General features: G+C 47.7%; 1 protein-coding gene across 4 annotated transcripts in view; it reads left to right on the plus strand.

Annotated features, from left to right (window-relative positions):
- Positions 1–21,411, plus strand: part of LOC115473987 (synaptotagmin-like protein 2) — a 188,098-nt gene that overhangs the window by 77,823 nt on the left and 88,864 nt on the right. For all 4 annotated transcript variants that reach the window (XM_030209231.1, XM_030209234.1, XM_030209233.1 and 1 more), the window contains exon 2: positions 12,297–12,794. In XM_030209231.1, the coding sequence (XP_030065091.1) occupies positions 12,673–12,794 (122 nt within the window). In that variant the 5' untranslated portion in view covers positions 12,297–12,672. The remainder of the gene's footprint in view (positions 1–12,296; positions 12,795–21,411) is intronic.

Consider the following 21,411-nt stretch of genomic DNA (forward strand, 5'->3'; position numbering starts at 1 on the left):
GGTGGGGGGAAGAAGGGGTTGAAAGGGATGGCGCTGGGGGGGGGGTCAAAGGTGGCTGGGGGGGGTCAAAGGTGGTGGTGGCAGTGGGGGGGGGGGGGGTCGGCGGCGCTGGGGGGGGGGGGCTAAAATGTGCCCCCTCACCTCGGGCTCTGGACCCCCCTCCCGCCGAAGTCTGGCTACGCCCCTGCATATAAGTAGATGCTGTCTTTTGGTGCACCTGCTTTTTAAGTGTGGATACCTACGCCATTTAACAATATAATGACCTACCTGTAAGACATGCTTCATACCTGGAAAATGCTGTATAAAATGACCCTCTTAATGGGACTTTATTTTCAGGACTGGGGCCCGGGCATTTCAGATCGATCCACACTGTTTTGCAGGCTTGTCCTGGTTAACTCTGATTATCTGTGAGAGGAAATCCGCCAGCAAGCGGAGAACTCAAACGGCCCACGGTAAAGTCAACAGTACACAAAAAGTGGGAGAGCGACCAAGGATACCAGAAACAGGAAAATGTTCTTCAAAACAAAGATTTATTGGAGGTTTGAAGACTCGACACCTCATCACCATCAAGTCATCTGTGACATCTTCAAGGCGTTTTAAACATCACTCTTCTGCAGCACCTTGCACAGCAGACTCCTGATGCAGGCCGAAACACGACGTTGTGTCGAGTCTTCAAACCTCCAATAAATCTTTGTTTTGAAGAACATCTTCCAGTTTCTGGTATCCTTGGTCGCTCTAACTCTGATTATCTGACACCTTCCTCGTCCAGTTCTCATAGGTTATGGATTTCATTTCAGTTGGTTTGCCCGTCCCTAGTTTCTGTTATGGAACTTAGTAAAGATCACCATTTCTTTGTGCATGTGATCACGTTGACGTATCCATCAAAATAACCCCCTCCCTTTATCTCTGCCACATTTACAAGTCACATCTTGATATGATCACAGGTACCCAAGTCACTTGAATAGTGGCATTCTCTGGGTGTGCCATGTCACAAGAGCCATAAAGGTGTCTGGTGCGTGCAAACAGCTCTAGAGTTCATCTTTGCCACCAGTAGAAACTCCTCTGAAAACAGAAGGGCCATTATCTCTCTGGGAACTTAGTACCATGGACTGTAGGAGGAAGCAGTCATTTTTCTTCATCAGTGAGAAGTGTGACAAGCAGCGGCTGTAATAGAGTAATTAATGCTTACTCATGCCAGGCTGTGATATGTTAAGAAATCCCTAAATGGAAGTGACATTTCATACAAATGAAAGCAAAAACAGAGTAGCCCAAAGTGATCTTTAATGCTCTGATTCCTATACTGAGGGGGAGATATCTTCTATTTCTACTACTACTACTTATCATTTCTAAAGTGCTACTAGACGTACGCAGCGCTGTACACTTGAACATGAAGAGACAGTCTCTGCTCGACAGAGCTTACAATCTAATTAGGACAAAGAGTAGCAAGATTCCATGCAGAATCCCAAAGAATAGCAAGATTCCGGAATCCCATAGTAGCAAGATTCTGTGTGGAATCTCAAAGAGTAGCAAGATTCCGGAATCCCAAAGACTACTACGTATCATTTCTATAGTGCTACTAGACGTACGCAGCGCTGTACACTTGAACATGAAGAGACAGTCTCTGCTCGACAGAGCTTACAATCTAATTAGGACAAAGAGTAGCAAGATTCCATGCAGAATCCCAAAGAATAGCAAGATTCCGGAATCCCATAGTAGCAAGATTCTGTGTGGAATCTCAAAGAGTAGCAAGATTCCGGAATCCCAAAGACTACTACGTATCATTTCTATAGTGCTACTAGACGTAGGCAGCGCTGTACACTTGAACATGAAGAGACAGTCTCTGCTCGACAGAGCTTACAATCTAATTAGGACAAAGAGTAGCAAGATTCCATGCAGAATCCCAAAGAATAGCAAGATTCCGGAATCCCATAGTAGCAAGATTCTGTGTGGAATCCCAAAGAGTAGCAAGATTCCGGAATCCCATAGTAGCAAGATTCTGTGTGGAATCCCAAAGACTTCTACTTATCATTTCTATAGCCCTACTAGACGTACGCAGCGCTGTACACTTGAACATGAAGAGACAGGCCCTGCTTGACAGAGCTTACAATCTAATTAGGACAAAGAGTAGCAAGATTCCATGCAGAATCCCAAAGAATAGGAAGATTCCGGAATCCCATAGTAGCAAGATTCTGTGTGGAATCTCAAAGAGTAGCAAGATTCCGGAATCCCAAAGACTACTACGTATCATTTCTATAGTGCTACTAGACGTACGCAGCGCTGTACACTTGAACATGAAGAGACAGTCTCTGCTCGACAGAGCTTACAATCTAATTAGGACAAAGAGTAGCAAGATTCCATGCAGAATCCCAAAGAATAGGAAGATTCCGGAATCCCATAGTAGCAAGATTCTGTGTGGAATCCCAAAGAGTAGCAAGATTCCGGAATCCCATAGTAGCAAGATTCTGTGTGGAATCCCAAAGACTTCTACTTATCATTTCTATAGCCCTACTAGACTTACGCAGCGCTGTACACTTGAACATGAAGAGACAGTCCCTGCTCGACAGAGCTTACAATCTAATTAGGACAAACAGGACAAACAAGAGATAAGGGAATATTAAAGTGAGGATGATAAAATAAGGGCTCTGAACAAGTGAATAAGGGTTAGGAGTTGAAAGCAGCATCAAAAAGGTGGGCTTTTAGCTTAGATTTGAAGACGGACAGAGATGGAGCTTGACGTACCGGCTCAGGAAGTCTATTCCAGGCATGTGGTGCAGCAAGATAAAAGGAACGGAGTCTGGAGTTAGCAGTGGAGGAGAAGGGTGCAGATAAGAGAGATTTACCCAGTGAACGGAGTTCCATTTGAACCTTTTTTTGTTCGCCATTTTATGTCCATAACCCCGTGATAAATTGAATCCAGTGGATTTTAGGCCTGTCGGGTGGCAAGTAACATGAGGCCTCATAGTACAATTGGGGACAGAGAAAGTACCTGTGTATAATACTCAAAGCCCATCTCTTCTCCCTTGCTTTTGGCGCCTAACCACCTTCCCCATTCATGATACCTACACTGACTACATAGCTTATTACCTTTAGATTGTAAGCTCTCTTGAGCAGGGACTGTCCTTCCCCATGTCTTAACTTGTACAGCGCTGCGTAACCCTTGTAGCGCTATAGAAATGCTAAGTAGTAGTAGTAGTATAATATATGTAACCCACTTTGGTTGTATCACAGAAAGGCAGTATATCAAATCCATGACCTATGACCTGAGTTCCTTTTCTTCCTTTTCAACCACAGATACAGCACTTCCCACTGCATTTGTGTCTGAGAGTCTTATGTATTGTCCTTTTCAAAGTGACGATCGAGTGGAGATTTTGTCCTAATCTAGGAACACGTATTGATTGACAATTTCCTAGACCCCTGATGCAGGCAGGCCAGTTAGGCCGAAACACGAGTCGTGCCGGGGTTTTTTAATAAAGACATTTCTGAACACCATCTGCGAGAGGTTCCATTGCTTTGCTAAGTTCAAATCCTACACTGGGATTTATAACAGATACTCAGCCTCTGGTCAACTCTATAATCCATCCACTCACAATTGGTAAATGAGTACATGGCTTTAGCCAGGGGGTAAAGATGACTGGGGAAGGCAATGGCAAACCACCCTGCTCATAGTCTTCCAAGAAACCGTCATGCGAGTGGCAGTTTTCATAAGTCAATCACAATTTTCGTACAGGGCATTAAATTAACCTTTTTACATGATGACAAGTATGTAAGGGTCCCCCCCTCCCCATGGAAAGAGTCAATTAAACCATCCCTCCTGCAGCGTCACTCAAGAGTACCATTAAGAACTGAATGCACCACCCTGGCTTTAAGGCTTCATACATACAATACACTTCCCACTCTGTAACCTTTTTTTGCAGCCTACTTGACCCCTGCACAATCCATGAGCAGCTTCCATAGGGTGTAGGGATCAACTAGGAAACCAGGAACAGGGAAAAAACAAATATTACAAAGGTAATAACTTTTTTCCTTAAAGAAAAAAAAAAGTGGTGGGAGGCGGGGCTGGTGGTTGGGAGGCGGGGATAGTGCTGGGCAGACTTATACAATCTGTGCCAGAGCCGGTGGTGGGAGGTGGGGCTGGTGGTTGGGAGGCGGGGATAGTGCTGGGCAGACTTATACGGTCTGTGCCAGAGCCGGTGGTGGGAGGCGGGGCTGGTGGTTGGGAGGTGGGGATAGTGCTGGGCAGACTTACACGGTCTGTGCCAGAGCCGGTGGTGGGAGGCGGGGCTGGTGGTTGGGAGGTGGGGATAGTGCTGGGCAGACTTATACGGTCTGTGCTCTGACAAAGACAGGTACAAATCAAGGTAAGGTATACACAAAAAATGGCACATGTGAGTTTATCTTGATGGGCAGACTGGGTGGACCGTGCAGGTCTTTTTCTGCCGTCATCTACTATGCTACTATGTATTAAGGATACAGCATTATATGATATCACTTTATATCCGCAGAGGAGCATTTCAACATAGCCAAGCATAGATCAGCTGTAATTACTGCTTCAGTGGAGGGGAGGGGGGAAGGTATTGATATGTGCCTACCAGTAAATAGACATCAGGGTAATTGTGTTTGATGCTCTCAAGGTAGTGAAAAACTGCAGCAGGGCAGTGGCCAGAGCTAGAGGGATGCTAAAGTGTATGAAAAGAGGGAGGTATAGACATAGGTATAGTGCCTCTGTATGGGTCAGGGCTGCCGAGAGACAAAGCTGGGCCTGAGGCAAACAACCTTCAGGGCCTCACTGCCACCTCCCTTACTGCCGCCGCCGCTGCTCCACCCCCGCCGCCCCCCCCCCCCCCCCTCTGCTGCCACCACCGCTCCGCCTCCCGCAGCAGTGAACGAACGAGAGTGCTCTGCCAGCTACAGGTCCTTCTTCCTGCCTCATCCCGCCTCCTGTGAAGTAGCTTCCTGTTTCCTCATAGGCAGGAAGAAGGACCTGTGGCTGGCAGAGCAGTCTCTTGATCATGGCACCAGGCCCTCCTTGGAGGCCTGGGCCGTGGAATCTTGCTCCCCCCCCCCCCCCCCCCCCCCCGACGGCCCTGGAACAGGTAATTGTACCTGGAGTGTTGCATGCAATTCTGGAGGCCTTTGCAGGAGCATAGCCAGACAACAGATTTTGGGTGGGCCTAAGCAAGAAGTGGGTGGGCACCAAGTGGTCTCCCCCCCCCCCCCCCCCCCCCCACTACGACCTGAAAAATATCTCACCTGATGGGAAAACACGTCTTTCCACCTTGGCAGTCTGCAGCAGGCATGCACTGAAAACTGAGCATGTGCAGGTGCCGGTATCTTAGAGAGTAGCGTTTTCATTACGGCAGAGCTTGGGATCCCTACCAGCTACCCCTAAATATGTGCTACTGTTGGGTGGGCCTGAGCCCTAAGTGGGTGGGCCCTGGCCCACCCAGGCCCACCTGTGGCTACGCCACTGGGCCTTTGGTAGGATATAGACAAGGTGGAAGCAGTACAGAGAAGGTTTACTAAACATATAGGAGGGAATTCAATAAATGGTGCTGAAAATTTGGAGCTGAAAAGAGTGCTAAGCGCTGTTCTAGAAACGGAGGACGCTCTTTCTAGAATAGTGTTCAGCACGGATCCAGTGCCTAACTTTGAGGTGCATTACTTATGCCTGTTTTAAAAGCAGGTGTAAATGCCGGAGCCCAGCTTAGGTGTGCCCTGACACACTCTCTTCATGTCCGCTTTTCAGATAGGTGCAGTTGAAGCTGGGTGCCGTGCTTTATAGAAGAGCATGCAGGAAGATGCACACGCAGATTTTTAAGACTGCCAGTTAACATCAATAATGGGTTGTTAGCGCCCAGTAATTGATGTTTCTGAGCTCATTAGTCAGTTTATTTGAGGCTCATGCACAAAGCGGTGCAGAAATTTGGGCACGATATATAAAATCTGGGGGAGCACCTCTGAATATATAAATAATTTGAAACGTCTACATTAGAAGTTTCAAATTGTTCCCTGCACATCCTGCTGAAAATTGACTTCCTTAGTGGTAGTAAGAGATAGAAGATAACGATGACATATTCATTTTGATAATTTAATAAAATAATGTCAGCTAAGTAGAAATCTGGTTTCCAGCTAGCCCTTGTCATCAACCGAAGTATTTAACAACTGTTTCCTCCTATGAAAATGCAGACACGTGTCATATGTGCAACTGTGTTTCTCTTTCTATTCAGCACCATAAAAGACTAATTTTTATAATTGCATTTGGTTTTACATATTAAGTTTTATATTGTTTGTGTTTTATGACGGTGCTTGTGCCAATTGCTTTTATAACTGTGCAGCATTCACTGAGCTCAGTGTAGGAAGTGCGTGCATAAGAACATAAGAGTAGCCATATTGGGTCAGACCAGTGGTCCATCTGGACAGTATCCTGTTTTCCAAACACTGACCAAGCCAGGACACAAGTACATGGCAGAAACCCAAATCGTGACAACACTCCATACTCCAAATCCCAGGGCAAGCAGTTGCTTCTCATGTCTGTCTCAATAGCAGACTATGGGCTGTGCCATGACAGAAACGATTGGCCAAATATTTAAAAACCATGATCCAGATACCAGCACCTGTTGTCCGGATAAATGTTGGTGTCATGACCTGGTCTATCGAGTACTTTTCAGCAGGGTTATCTGGAGTGGAGGAGTGGTCTAGTGGTTAGGGTGGTGGACTTTGGTCCTGAGGAACTGAGTTCGATTCCCACTTCAGGCACAGGCAGCTCCTTGTGACTCTGGGCAAGTCACTTAACCCTCCATTGCCCCATGTAAGCCGCATTGAGCCTGCCATGAGTGGGAAAGTGCGGGGTACAAATGTAACAAAAATAAAATAGATACTATTGGAGATTCTACACGGAATGTTGCTATTCCACTAGCAACATTCCATGTAGAAGCCTGCGCGGCCACATTGGTGATCTGCAAGGGCCGACTTCTACATGGAATCCGACTTCTACATGGAATGTGGCTAGTGAAATAGCAACATTCCATGTAGAATCTCCAATAGTAGCAACATTCCATGTAGAATCTCCAATAGTAGCAACAGTGGAGGAGTGGCCTAGTGGTTAGGGTGGTGGACTTTGGTCCTGGGGAACTGAGGAACTGAGTTCAATTCCCACTTCAGGCACAGGCAGCTCCTTGTGACTCTGGGCAAGTCACTTAACCCTCCATTGCCCCATGTAAGCCGCATTGAGCCTGCCATGAGTGGGAAAGCGCGGGGTACAAATTAAAAAAAAAAATCATTACTGACTGCTCCAGTACTATCCATATAGAATGTACTTCTATAACAGGGCACCAACATTTAGGCTGCGAGCGTACACGAAATCCGCAACATTTTTCTGACCTCCATGAAGAACATGGGCCAAAAAATCAAAAGACAGAACTGACGGGGTGGTGTGCTGGAAGAATGCGGCTGTTGAGAACATGTGGTTCTGTGCTAAAGGAAGGTAGAGCTGTGACTAGGTCTGAGAAAAAATAAGTTGTATCCGCACGCATCCGCTCATGAGTTGGAGTGCTGTTCTTTGCATAAATATCAGTAGTGCAAAAATGTTATGCACAGCATTTGCATACACGAATACCAGTACACATTTTCTGCTCAGACCAGGACACAAGTCTGGATGCCCTTTTGCAGAGGGTATATGAGAGATGTCCGAGATGGAGCCCTTTTTGCACCAGTTGACATAACCTTCGGATTCTCAGTGATTTCTTCACTCAGCCGTTGCTTTCTCTGGAGTGGAGGAGTAGCCTAGTGGTTAATGCTGTGGGCTTTGATCCTGGTCAGTGGGTTCAATTCCCACTACAGCTCAGGGGCATAGCTACGTGGGGCCACGGGGGCCTGGGCCCCTGTAGATTTGGCCCTGGACCCCACTGCCGATGACCCTCTCGACCCCCCCCCCCCCTCCTGTCGCCAACCCGCCATCGCCATCTGCTACCTTTGCTGGCGGGGGACCCCAACCCCCGCCAGCCGAGGTCCTCTTTTTCCTTCATACAATGTGCAGGATGTCAGACTCAGAAACAGAACGAAGGAAGAAGAGGACCCTGGCTGGCAGGGTACCCCCGCCAGAAAAAGGTAGAAGATGGCAATGGCGGGGGGTCGGTGGCGCCGGGGGGGGGCTAAAATGTGCCCCTTCACCTCGGGCTCTGGACGCCCCTCCCGCCAAAGTCTGGCTACGCCCCTGCTACAGGTCCTTGTGACTCTGGGCAAGTCACTTAACCCTCTATTGCCCCATGTAAGCCGCGTTGAGCCTGCCATGAGTGGGAAAGCGCGGGGTACAAATGTAACAAAAATAAAATAGATACTACTGGAGATTCTACATGGAATGTTGCTACTATTGGAGATTCTACATGGAATGTTGCTATTCCACTAGCAACATTCCATGTAGAACGTGCAGGACGTGAGACTCAAAGAAGCAGAAGCCTGCGCGGCCACATTGGTGATCTGCAAGGGCCGACTTCTACATGGAATGTTGCTAGTGGAATAGCAACATTCCATGTAGAATCTCCAATAGTAGCAACAGTGGAGGAGTGGCCTAGTGGTTAGGGTGGTGGACTTTGGGTCCTGAGGAACTGATTCCCACTTCAGGCACAGGCAGCTCCTTGTGACTCTGGGCAAGTCACTTAACCCTCCATTGCCCCATGTAAGCCACATTGAGCCTGCCATGAGTGGGAAAGCGCAAGGTACAAATGTAACAAATAAATAATCCATCCGAGGCACCCTTCAACTAATTCCAGCTACCATATGTTATGAACAAACCCTCTGAATGCTAATAATCACATCATCAAAATATCTGACCTTTCTCCCTCTTACCCAGTCTCCCCACCCGTCCACCCCCCCCTTCCCGATTAGTATTGTCCACATTATATTGTTCCACATTAACTGATCTTATTCTATAATCAGTGCCTAAATTTAGGTGCCGATTATAGAATATGCTTAGTCAGTGCCGATTTCGTTTTTTAAGCACTATATATAGAATCTCCCCCTATATTCAGGTGCTTTCTCTTGTCCCTAGAGGGCTCACAATCTAGGTTTTTGTACCTGGGGCAATAGAGGGTTAAGACGCAAGAAGCTGCGATGGGAATTGAACCCAGGTCACTAGGATCAAAGCCCACTACACTAACCATTAGACTACCCCTCCTTCTCAATTGGGGAAGACTTATTCCTTTCTGAGGTATATATATGTATGACTATAGGCGATAAATTAGATTTACAAACCTAACACTGTGAGCTAAGGCAGTAATATAGGAGGGCATTTTTAAAATAATATTTTTATTAACAACATACCAGCAAGCAACATATAAATCAACAGCCAACAAAGAAGTTAAACTGGAATAACGTAAAGCGGCTACATAATGGGGCTGAAGTTCAGCTGGCAGCACGGTTAAAGCCCGCTGCCAGGGCTGAACCTGGAAATTCAATGCCTCGGTGCTGTTTTATGTTGTTCCGCACTGTGGCATTGAATTTCCTGGTTTTCACTGGCTGGCTAGCACATGCCCTGTTAAGGTGATATTCAGCACTAACTGGGCATCAGCTGGTGCATAAAGGGGTCATTTTACTAAGGTGTGCCGAAAAATGGCTTGCGCTGGTGTAGACGCGTGTATTGGACCTATGCGGGTCCATTTTTCAGCACATCTGCAAAAAAGGCCTTTTGGGGGGGGGGGGGGCGAAAATGGACATGCGGCAAAATGAAAATTGTCTGGGTCCATTTCGGGCCTGACAGTTTACCATCACCCATTGAATTAGTGGTAAGGTCTCAAGCGTTAACCGTGTGGTAATCGTCGGTGCATGTACAATGCCGATTACCGCCTAGTTAGCATTGCGCGTCAGAAAATACAAAATATTTTCCTGCGTGCGTAGCGGACGCGCGTCAATAAATGAAATTACTGCCCGGGCTACGCAGTAGCCGGGCGGCAATTCAAAATTGATGCACGCAGCTTAGTGAAAGGGCCCTAAAGATAGGTCAGCACTGAATATTGGGGCATAACTTTGACCTGCTCCCCCTCCCCCCAAGATAGCTGTCTCACGGTTACGCGCTAACTACAAATATTCAGCGGAGATAACTGGTTATCCCTTGCTGAATATTCGGGGATAGCCAGCTATCTGCAATGTAACCGGTCAGTGGCCATCGCTGACCGGTTAAATTGTTTTGAAGGGCATTTTAAAAGGAACGTTCAAATGGGAAATCAGACAGCCACGTTGGGACGCCTGAAGTTCCCTTATTTTAGAACAGGATCTGCTGACATAGATCTTGTTCTGAAATGGACATCTGTGTGCAGCTAAAGTGAAGCAGGAATGTCCATTTTAGAAACCAACACTTTCAAAGTATGGCCACAGGAACGGTAGGCCTCAGTCGTCCACTTCACAGCACATGACTGTCTGTGTTGTGAAATATCAACATAGATGTTCATTAAGGCTCCAGCTGTCACCTAACCCACCCCCCCCCCCCATCAACAACAATTCTTCATCCACCTCCAACAGTCCCCATGCTTTCTGATTCCCTTCCCAACCCCCCATGCTCTCACATATCCCTTTGAATCCCCCCATTGATCTCCAATGTCCCCCTCACAAATCCTCAGACAGTTTGCAGCCCCTTGAGCATTTCTGTCTCCTACTCCCCACCCATCAGGAACTACCCATGGTGTAGATGGGCCCGTGTCAGTATTCTCAGGCGGCAATGGTCCCGTCCGCTCCTAGCACTGTGTCCCATAGGGTGGTGGACTTTGGTCCAGGGGAACTGAGGAACTGAGTTCGATTCCTGGCACAGGCAGCTCCTTGTGACTCTGGGCAAGTCACTTAACCCTCCATTGCCTGCCGCATTGAGCCTGCCATGAGTGGGAAAGCGCGGGGTACAAATGTAACAAAACAAAATACAGTTGCGTAGCTATAACAACCCAGATAGGCCGCAAGGCAGGCCTCCTATCTGTTAAAAGGGCTAGTAGTTCAATCATATTGCCCCCTTACCAGACATCACCACTTGCAACATCCCACACCTCTTCTTGATCCATCCCCAGCTCTTACCAGGGTTCTTCGTGGTGTCAAGTAGGGGGTATGAATGAGCCCTGGACCCTCCTGTCCTGTTGTCACCCTGGTTCAGAATGGCATCTCTGACCCCCCCTAGTGGTAGTCTCAGAATACCACTGGTAGGGGGCATAATGCCAAATAATGGACACCAGAGAAGCTCTCAGTAAGAGTCGGGGGGGGGGGGGGTGTCCAGGAGGGAGATGGGAGGGTTTAACTGGTGATATCTGGGAGGAGTTCAGGAGGAGATGAGGGGCAAATGGTGATGCCAGGGGGTTCAGAAGGGTCGGGGTTTCATTTTGTTTCAGTATGGGGGAGGGCATTGTGCGATGAGGGGTAATATTTTTTTGCACCTACCCCACTGTTTAGATCTCAGGTCTAAGCTAGCAGCTGATACTCATGTGTGCCTCGGGATAGGTGCTCTCTCCAACAGGGAAAGTTTTAAAAAGAGACATCTAATCACAAACCAGTCGCCCACCAGGCTTCCTTAAAATCTTCGCCCTAGGAATGTACATGGAAACAGTACAGAATACAAAAGATATTGGCTCTGTCCCTTGGAGGGTGAGCGCTCTCTCCACCGCAAGCGCAAACTCTTTCTAGCCCAGTGAGTTATAATTTACCTAACACCTGCAGCTTTTATAGTTCAAAGTGCCAAAAGGAAAAAAGAAAAAACCCTACCTTTAGGATGATAAGAGAGCTTACTTGATAGGACTGAAAATGTTAATGTGTATCTTATGCTGATTTCGTGATAGAAATTTCTTCGGAATCATGACAGCATTGTTTAATTATGTCTGCAACTTGATCAAATGAAATATCTCAAAGCAAGTCCGAACACTTTGCTAAAACAAGCCATTGAGCATTAGAGTGGCATTTTCCATGAATACGTATTTAAAAACTCCTCAGAGCGTTCTGCCAAGGGACCTTCCAATTTTGTATGTGATCCGCCCCTAGGCCCATTAGCAATTGTTAACTAGCTTAATTGTGGCTCATATTTCTTTTTTTTTTTTAGAAAACAATGTGCCTGGTTAGTAGCTGTTTGCCTTCCCTGATACAGCAGACTTAAATACAGTGCTAACCTGACCATCTTGATAGCACAGGGAGGTATGCCAGCGGTATGGAAATAAGCAGGACAGTTTGCATTGGAATGGGTAACACGGAACCAGAAACCACCCCCAGTGTACACATACCATCACCATCTGTTGTGTTTATCTTATTAAAAAAAACTCATTAACGTTTCTTTGCAGCTACGCCTTCCAGACTGCCTGCTGGAGAAGAGAGGACACTGGGCTGGTGGTTCAACGTTTGTCTTTTCCGAAGCACCAAAAACCGATGGCTCTTTAGCTTTCGTCTCAACATTGCTTCACCAGCACGGAGACTCTGTATGGGGACAGCGAAGGAATGTAGCTTCTTGAAGAAACTTTCCCACTACAGACGAAGCACTGTACAGTGGGGTACATGAAATAGCCACCGACCCCTGACTTGCACCTGCAGCTGGAGTGTTAACAACATTTTGACAAATGTGAGACTGGTCTCAGGTGTTCCTCGTAGGCAGTTGGCACCCAGAGACGCTGAACCCCAAGGCCGTGGATGTGAAACCATTTCTGTTCCCGGCCCGGTTTCATGAAGACTGATACAGACGCAATGCTGGACCTCAGCTTTCTGACGAAGGAGGAATACGAACAGCTTAGGAAGGTTCTGCAGAGGGATGAGGAGCTGAAGAAAAAGGACACTGACCGAATCAGGTAAAAAAAACTCTAAATATACCAGATTTAAAGAGAAGACAGTTTCCTAAAGCAGGGGTCTGAAGCCCCAGTCAGTCAGGTTGTCAGATACCCACGATGAATATTTTTGACATAAATGTACATTGACATCTATCTCATGCAGTGGCGTTCCTAGGGGCACTGACACCCGGGGCGGATCGCCGATACGCCCCGCCCCCCTGGGTACAGCGTCCCCCGTGCAGCGCGACCCCCCCCCCCTAGCGAAAGGACACCCCCCCACCCCGGCGAAAGAACCCCCTTACCCCCGGGTGCACGCCGCTGGGGGGGTGCCGCGCGCCGGTCAGCGCCGTTCATTTCCACACTCCCTCTGCCCCGGAACAGGTTACTTCCTGTTCCGGGGCAGAGGGAGCATGGAAACGAATGACGCTGACCGGCGCGCAGCACCCCCCCAGCGGCGTGCACCCGGGGCGGACCGCCCCCCCCCCCCCCCTTGGTACGCCACTGATCTCGCGCATATTCATTGTGGGCATCCTGAAAACCTGCTTGGTTAGGTATGTCCTGAGGACTGAGCTGAGAGCCCCTGCTCCAGAGGCTTGTGGTCTGCTGTCTTTACATTTTTCTTTATTGTTTAATTCCTGGTGAAAAACTGCATTCAAATATTCTTGATCCTTGCTGTCTGAAGCTAAGAGAAGTTATTTAGGTTCTCTCAAGCCAGCTGCTTGCCTGTGTTTACAGTAATGCCGTATGAAGAGCTAAGCAGAAAACAGGAGCGCAGAACGTTCCGATTCCAAAGCCAAAGCCCTAACTGTGATAAATGTGAGCCAAATCAAATAGTGCTGGAACGGCACTTCTGTCAACCCTTTCCTGAGAGGGTGAGGAGAAATGTGGTAGAAACAGAGGAAAAGTGTAGGCAGATAAAGACCATATGGCCTATCCATTCTGCCCATCCATACTGTCTACTCTCCCTATCACTCCCTATGTACTTGTCCCAAGCTCTCTTTCATTTAGATGCTGTTTTTCGTCACTTCCACCGGGATGCCGTTCCTTGAATTTCACCGTCTTTTCTGTGAAGAATTATTTCCTCAGGTGACTTCTGAGTCTGTCTCCTTTCACTTTCATCCTGTGCCCACTCGTTCCAGAGCTTCCTTTCAATTGAAAGAGATTGGTTTCCTGTGCTTCTATGCTGCATAGGCATTTAAATGTCTCTGTCATATGTCCCCTGTCCCAACTTTCTTCCAAAATATACATATTGAGACATAGGAGTCAAGTGGAGGAGTGGCCTAGTGGTTAGGGTGGTGGACTTTGATCCTGGGGAACTGAGTTTGATTCCCGGCACAGGCAGCTCCTTGTGACTCTGGGCAAGTCACTTAACCCTCCATTGCCCCATGTAAGCCGCATTGAGCCTGCCATGAGTGGGAAAGCGCAGGGTACAAATGTAACAAAAATAAAATAGATACTATTGGAGATTCTACATGGAATGTTGCTACTATTCGAGATTCTACATGGAATGTTGCTATTCCACTAGCAACATTCCATGTAGAAGCCTGCGCGGCCACATTGATGATCTGCAAGGGGCCGACATCTACATGGAATGTTGCTAGTGGAATAGCAACATTCCATGTAGAATCTCAAATAGTAGCAACAGTGGAGGAGTGGCCTAGTGGTTAGGGTGGTGGACTTTGGTCCTGGGGAACTGAGGAACTGATTCCCACTGCAGGCACAGGCAGCTCCTTGTGACTCTGGGCAAGTCACTTAACCCTCCATTGCCCCATGTAAGCCGCATTGAGCCTGCCATGAGTGGGAAAGCGCAGGGTACAAATGTAACAAAAATAAAATAGATACTATTGGAGATTCTACATGGAATGTTGCTACTATTCGAGATTCTACATGGAATGTTGCTACTATTCGAGATTCTACATGGAATGTTGCTATTCCACTAGCAACATTCCATGTAGAAGCCTGCGCGGCCACATTGATGATCTGCAAGGGGCCGACATCTACATGGAATGTTGCTAGTGGAATAGCAACATTCCATGTAGAATCTCAAATAGTAGCAACAGTGGAGGAGTGGCCTAGTGGTTAGGGTGGTGGACTTTGGTCCTGGGGAACTGAGGAACTGATTCCCACTGCAGGCACAGGCAGCTCCTTGTGACTCTGGGCAAGTCACTTAACCCTCCATTGCCCCATGTAAGCCGCATTGAGCCTGCCATGAGTGGGAAAGCGCAGGGTACAAATGTAACAAAAATAAAATAGATACTATTGGAGATTCTACATGGAATGTTGCTACTATTCGAGATTCTACATGGAATGTTGCTATTCCACTAGCAACATTCCATGTAGAAGGCTGCGCAGGCTTCTGTTTCTGTGAGTCTGACGTCCTGCACGTATGTGCAGGACGTCAGACTCACAGAAGCAGAAGCCTGCGCGGCCACATTGATGATCTGCAAGGGGCCGACATCTACATGGAATGTTGCTAGTGGAATAGCAACATTCCATGTAGAATCTCAAATAGTAGCAACAGTGGAGGAGTGGCCTAGTGGTTAGGGTGGTGGACTTTGGTCCTGAGGAACTGAGTTTGATTCCCGGCACAGGCAGCTCCTTGTGACTCTGGGCAATTCACTTAACCCTCTATTGCCCCATGTAAGCCGCATTGAGCCTGCCATGAGTGGGAAAGCGCGGGATACAAACGTAACAAAAAAAAAACTTTTCAAAATGGTTGGGGGTGCTGAAAAATTTTTTTTTTCATGGCCAGTTCGTTCTCTCCCCCCCCCCCCCCCGCCCCACCTTAAAATCCTGTCTGCTGCAGTCTTCACCTGGGCAGTGGCAGCGCCACTCACAGGCTGCCTAAAATCTGCACCAGGACTTCTTCCCCATAGGAGCCAACTTTTCAAAATTATTGGGGGTGCTAAGCCCAATGGAAATAATCCCTCCCTGGACACATACAAGGAATTTTTCCAATATTGGGGGTGCTCAAGCACCCACAGAGTTGGCTCCAATGCTCTCAGTCCCCCTGTACTGTGCAAATATAAAGAGTTGCAAATTTCAAAAACTGACATATTTCAATCACTATACTATAGGTTAACAAATACAAATAAAACAAGAAATGGAAAATATGATATCATTTTTATTGGACTAAATACATTTTTCAATTAGCTTTCAAAGGCCAAAACCTCTTTCCTCAGGTCAGGACAGTATATTGCTGTTATGGTATTCTGTTCTGACACAAGAAAGGAGGGTTTGGTCTCAAACATTAGTCAAAAATGTATTAAAATTAGTCCAGTAAACATTACTTCCATTTTCTGTATTTATTAACACAGCTACCACACTACTTTATCCTAAACTAAAAATAAAATTCATTTTTTCCTACGTTTGTGGTCTGGCCGTTTACTGTTTCTAATTGTGTTGGTCCCAGTCTCTTGTTTCTTCTTTCCTTGATCTTAATTCTCCCCCCTTTCCATCCAGCGTCTACCCCCTCTCTCTCCCCTTTCCTTCCAGCATCTGCACCCTCTTTTCCCCCTTTCTATCCAGCATCTGCCCCCTCTCCTCCCCCTTTCCATCCAGCGTCTTCCCCCCTCTCTTCCCCCTTTCCATCCAGCGTCTGTCCCCTCTCTTCCCTCTTTCCATCCAGCATCTATTTTCTCTATCCATGTGTAGTTTTTCTCCTCTTTCCCTTTCCCTCATATAATAACATAGTAGATGACGGCAGAAAGACCTGCACGGTCCATCCAGTCTGCCCAACAAGATAACTCATATGTGCAACTTTTTGTGTATACCCTACTTTGATTTGTACCTGTGCTCTTCAGGGCATCTCTGTCAGTATGCATCTCCTTCCTCTTCCTTCACTCCCCTCCATCCATGTCCACCATTTTTCCTCTCTCTGCGCCCCGCCATCCATGTTCATCTCACTTCCTCTCTTCCCTCCCCTCCATCCATGTTCAGCATTTCTCCTCTCTCCCCTCCTCCATGTGCATCTCACTTCTTCTCTTCCCTCCCCTCCATCCATGTGCATTTCACTTCCTTTCTTCCCTCCACTCCATCCATGTGCATCTCCTTCCTGTCTTCCCTCTCCTCCATCCATGTCCAGCATTTCTCCTGCCCTCCCCTGTATCCATGTCCAGCAGCTCTCCTCTCTCCCCTGCCCTCCCCTGCATCCATGTCCAGCGACTTTCCTCTCTCCCCTGCCCTCCCCTGCATCCATGTCCAGCGACTCTCCTCTCTCTCCCCTGCCCTCCCCTCCATCCGTCCAGCAACTCTCCTCTCTCTCCCCTGCCCTCCCCTGCATCCATGTCCAGCGACTCTCCTCTCTCTCCTCTGCCCCCCCTCCATCCATGTCCAGCAACTCTCCTCTCTCTCCCCTGCCCTCTCCTGCATCCATGTCCAGCAACTCTCCTCTCTCTCCCCTGCCCTTCCCTCCATCCATGTCCAGCAACTCTCCTCTCTCTCCCCTGCCCTCCCCTCCATCCATGTCCAGCAACTCTCCTCTCTCTCCCCTGCCCTCCCCCTCCATCCATGTCCAGCAACTCTCCTCTCTCTCTCCTCCATCCATGTCCAGCAACTCTCCTCTCTCCCCTGCCCTCCCCTCCATCCATGTCCAGCAACTCTCCTCTCTCCCCTGCCCACCCCTCCATCCATGTCCAGCAACTCTCCTCTCTCCCCTGCCCTCCCCTGCATCCATCCATGTCCAGCAACTCTACTCTGCCCTCCCCTCCATCCATCCACATCCAGCAATTCTCCTCTCTCCCCTCCCCTTCATGTCTAGTGATTTCTCCTCTGCCCTCCGCTCCCCTCCATGTCCAGTGATTTCTCCTCTCTCCACTGCCCTCCCCTCCATGTCCAGTGACACCCCAAACCCCACCTACCCATGAGTTCCAGTTCCAACCCCCCCTTCCCGACCTTTTCTCCCTCAACGGCCCTCCTTGCCTTCCTGCCGCCCAGCCAGCACTTAAAACTCATTTTACCTGACTGAAGTCGTGACTGCAAAAGAAGCAGAGTAGAGCAGGCTCGCTTTCAGCCTTCCCCTTCTCTGTCAGCGTCCCGCCCTCATTTCCTGTTTCTGCAAGGGCGGGATGTTGAGAGAGAAGGGGAAGGCTGACGGCGAGCCTGCTCTACTCTGCTTCTTTTGCAGTCACGACTTCAGTCAGGTAAAATGAGTTTTAAGCGCTGGCTGGGCAGCAGGAAAGCAAGAAGGGCTGTTGAGGGAGAAGAGGGGTGGGTGGGTCGGGCTGGGGACGTTGGAACCGGAACTTCGGATGACTGACGGCTGGGAAAATATTGGGGGTGCTCCGGCACCCATGGAGTTGGTGCCTATGTATTGAGATCTTTAAGTCTGTCCCCATACGCTTCATGGTGTAGACCACTGACCATTTTAGTAGCCAGCCTCTGGACCGACTCCATACTGTTATGTCTATTTGAAGGTGTGGTCTCCATAATTGTACACAATATTCTAAATGAGGTCTCGCCAGAGTCTTATACAGGGGCATCATCACCTCCTTTTTCCTATTGGCCATTCCTCTGCCCAAGCATCCTTCTAGCTTTCACTGTCACCTTTTCTACCTGTTTGGCCTCCTTAAGATAATCACATATGATCACACCCAAGTCCTGCTCTTCTTTTGTGCACAAAAGTTCTTCACCCTAAACCAGTGATGGCGAACCTATGGCACACGTGCCAGAGAGGGCATGTGCGCCATCGCCAGGGGTGTAGCCATGGGTGGGCCTGGACGGGCTCAGGCCCAGCCACTTTGCCTCCAGGCCCGCCCACCCAACATTCCCTTGCATGTCCTCCCCGCCGGTGCTTATTAACTCCGTCCAAGCGGCCATGTCTTTGAAAGCCCTGCCCGTCCCTAGCCTTCCCTTCGTGAGTTCGTTCCCTCAAAGTCAGTCCCGCCTTCTGACATCATTTCCGCGAGGGCGGGGCTGACTCTGAGGGAACGAACTCAGGAAGGGAAGGCTAGAGACGGGCAGGGCTTTCAAAGACATGGCCGCTTCGACGGAGGTAATAAAAAAGATTTACAAGCAGGGCATGGATGGAAGTGGGAGGGGAGGACAGGGGCAAGAAGAGAATCGCTGGGTGTGGATGGATGGAGGGGGAGGGCAGGGGAGAGGAGGGTTGCTGGACATGGGGGGAGGGCAGGGGAGAGAGGAGGGTTGCTGGACATGGGTAGATGGAGGGGAGGGCAATTGTTGGACAGATGGAGGGAAGGGAAGACAGGAAGGAGATGCACATGGATGGCGGGGAAGGGAGTTATCAGCATTCATGCAACAGCAAAAATCACATTAATTATTCAAATGCATGCCAAATGCTTTTAAAGTTCTGTTATTCAGATTAAATTGCCTTGTTGGGACTTTGCGATAAATAATTCGATTTTGGGTTGCTGTTTGGGCACTCGGTCTCTGAAAGGTTCGCCATCACTGCCCTAAACTGTACTGTTCCCTCAAGTTTTTGCAGCCCAAATACATGACCCTGCATTTTTTAGCATTAAATCTAAGCTGCCAAGTTCCAGATCATTCCTCTAGCTTCACTAAATCCTTCCTCATATTATCCACACGTTCAGATTGTGGATATTTTGGCCTGAAGGGGCTGGAGTTTTAAACAAACACTGACCACCATGGGCTCAGTATCAGGTGGGGGTGGGGGTGTATTTTTTTTTTGTAACATTTGTCCCCTGCGCTTTCCCACTCATGGCAGGCTCAATGCGGCTTACATGGGGCAATGGAGGGTTAAGTGACTTGCCCAGAGTCACAAGGAGCTGCAGTGGGAATTGAACTCAGTTCATCAGGACCAGAGTCCACTACCCTAACCACTAGGCCACTCCTCCACTGTTGCTACTATTTGAGATTGAAGTTGGCCCTTGCAGATCACCAATGTGGCCGCGCAGGCTTCTACATGGAATGTTGCTAGTGGAATAGCAACATTCCATGTAGAATCTCCAATAGTAGCAACATTCCATGTAGAATCTCCAATAGTATCTGTTTTATTTTTGTTACATTTGTACCATGCACTTTCCCACTCATGGCAGGCTCAATGCGGCTTACATGGGGCAATGGAGGGTTAAGTGACTTGCCCTATGCAGCGTCACTTTTATGGTAGTGTTTCCATGTCCCTAACAGTACAAGAGTTAACAGGGGGTATAAGTGCTATATTATTGTATTCCTCAGTAGATGATAAAATCTTTGCATTGAAAAATTATTTCCTCTGCATTTTCTAGATGGATTGATTTAGTGGCCCCTTCAGTACACTGCAGCAAAATCTGGGCTTAGCACATCTTAACTTTCCCATACGCTAAGCCCAGATTTACAACAGCATATTTTAAGGTTTCGTTTTTAATTTTTTTTATGTCCTGTTCTAATTTTCCCATTAGCGTATGGGACTTGCAATCAAATAAGCTCCTATTTAGGAAACGCTGAGTGCTCCTGCGATAAGTTTTGAGTTATCTAGTTAGCACGCGCTAATCAGAATGCGCCACCTGGATAACACTTCCAATGCCACGCCCCCTCGCACAAAATATATATATATTAAACTTTATTTTTATTGATTTTCAAACATCAAGAAAATACATTACAGAACTACAGTTGGCTACATAAGCAGTACAGTATAAAACTTTCATCAGGAACAGACCGCTCGAGCCATTTTCTGCATATAAACCCAACAAAAGAAACCCCAACCCCCTCCCCTCGTTCAAGTCTGTACGCTATGAGAATGAACTAGAATATAGAATTAAATAAGGGAGGGTGAACTCAAACACAAGAGGGGATGGACAAGGATACAACACATGACAGAGCATCTCTAAAGGGGCCAGACACACATTCCGGGGAGGGGGGGGTATGGGGGGGAGGTCCGACCTTTCAACAGTAAAAGATAAATAGAGTAATTAACAAGGGGAAACACAAGGGGTTCTAAGGGTGGAGGGAATTGGACAAGGGAATTAGGGGGGACTAGAGGGAAGAAAATGTGATTCGTACGTAGAAATATGTGGACAGTCTAGGGATAGATACAACAAGTGCTGAGTACGTTAAGGATTGTTGGTTATAAATGTAAGTAATCCAAAAGAAGTAACTAGAAGTAGTCGACTAGTCCGAATGTAAAGATAAAACTTAGAGACAGGCACAAGAATTGATGTTTAATTGATGTTTATTTAAGGATGGGAGGTTACAAATGTAAACATATGATAAAATACAATAAAAAAATATAAAGTAAAAAAAATATATATATATATAGAATTAATTTTTTTTTTTTTTTAGCCAGGGTATGAGTGCAAGATACAATACAGAACCAGTACGTCCAAAGTATCCCTTTATAACATGAAAACATAAAGAACTAGCCTGGCCTCGATATTCAGATTGTGAGAGATAGCCGGGCTGTCTCCCGCGGTCCGCCCTGAACCCGGATATTCAATGCTGGGCCATTTGTGGTGACTGGCACTGAATATCCGGGTTTTTTGGGGGGGCGGTTTGAAGACAACTAGCTATGTCGATATTCAGACGTAGCCGGTTATCTTGTCGAAGATATACCAGGTTTGACGCAGCCAAATATGACCACCAAAAAAATCAGCAGATAGCTGGTTATTGTGCGGATATTCAGCGGAGGATAGCCAGCTAAGCGCTATTTAACCGGTGGCTTGTGGTTAGCATGTGCTGAGAG

The sequence above is a fragment of the Microcaecilia unicolor genome, chromosome 7 (genome assembly GCF_901765095.1).
Source record: "Microcaecilia unicolor chromosome 7, aMicUni1.1, whole genome shotgun sequence".
In the NCBI taxonomy this organism is placed as follows: Eukaryota; Metazoa; Chordata; class Amphibia; order Gymnophiona; family Siphonopidae; genus Microcaecilia; species Microcaecilia unicolor.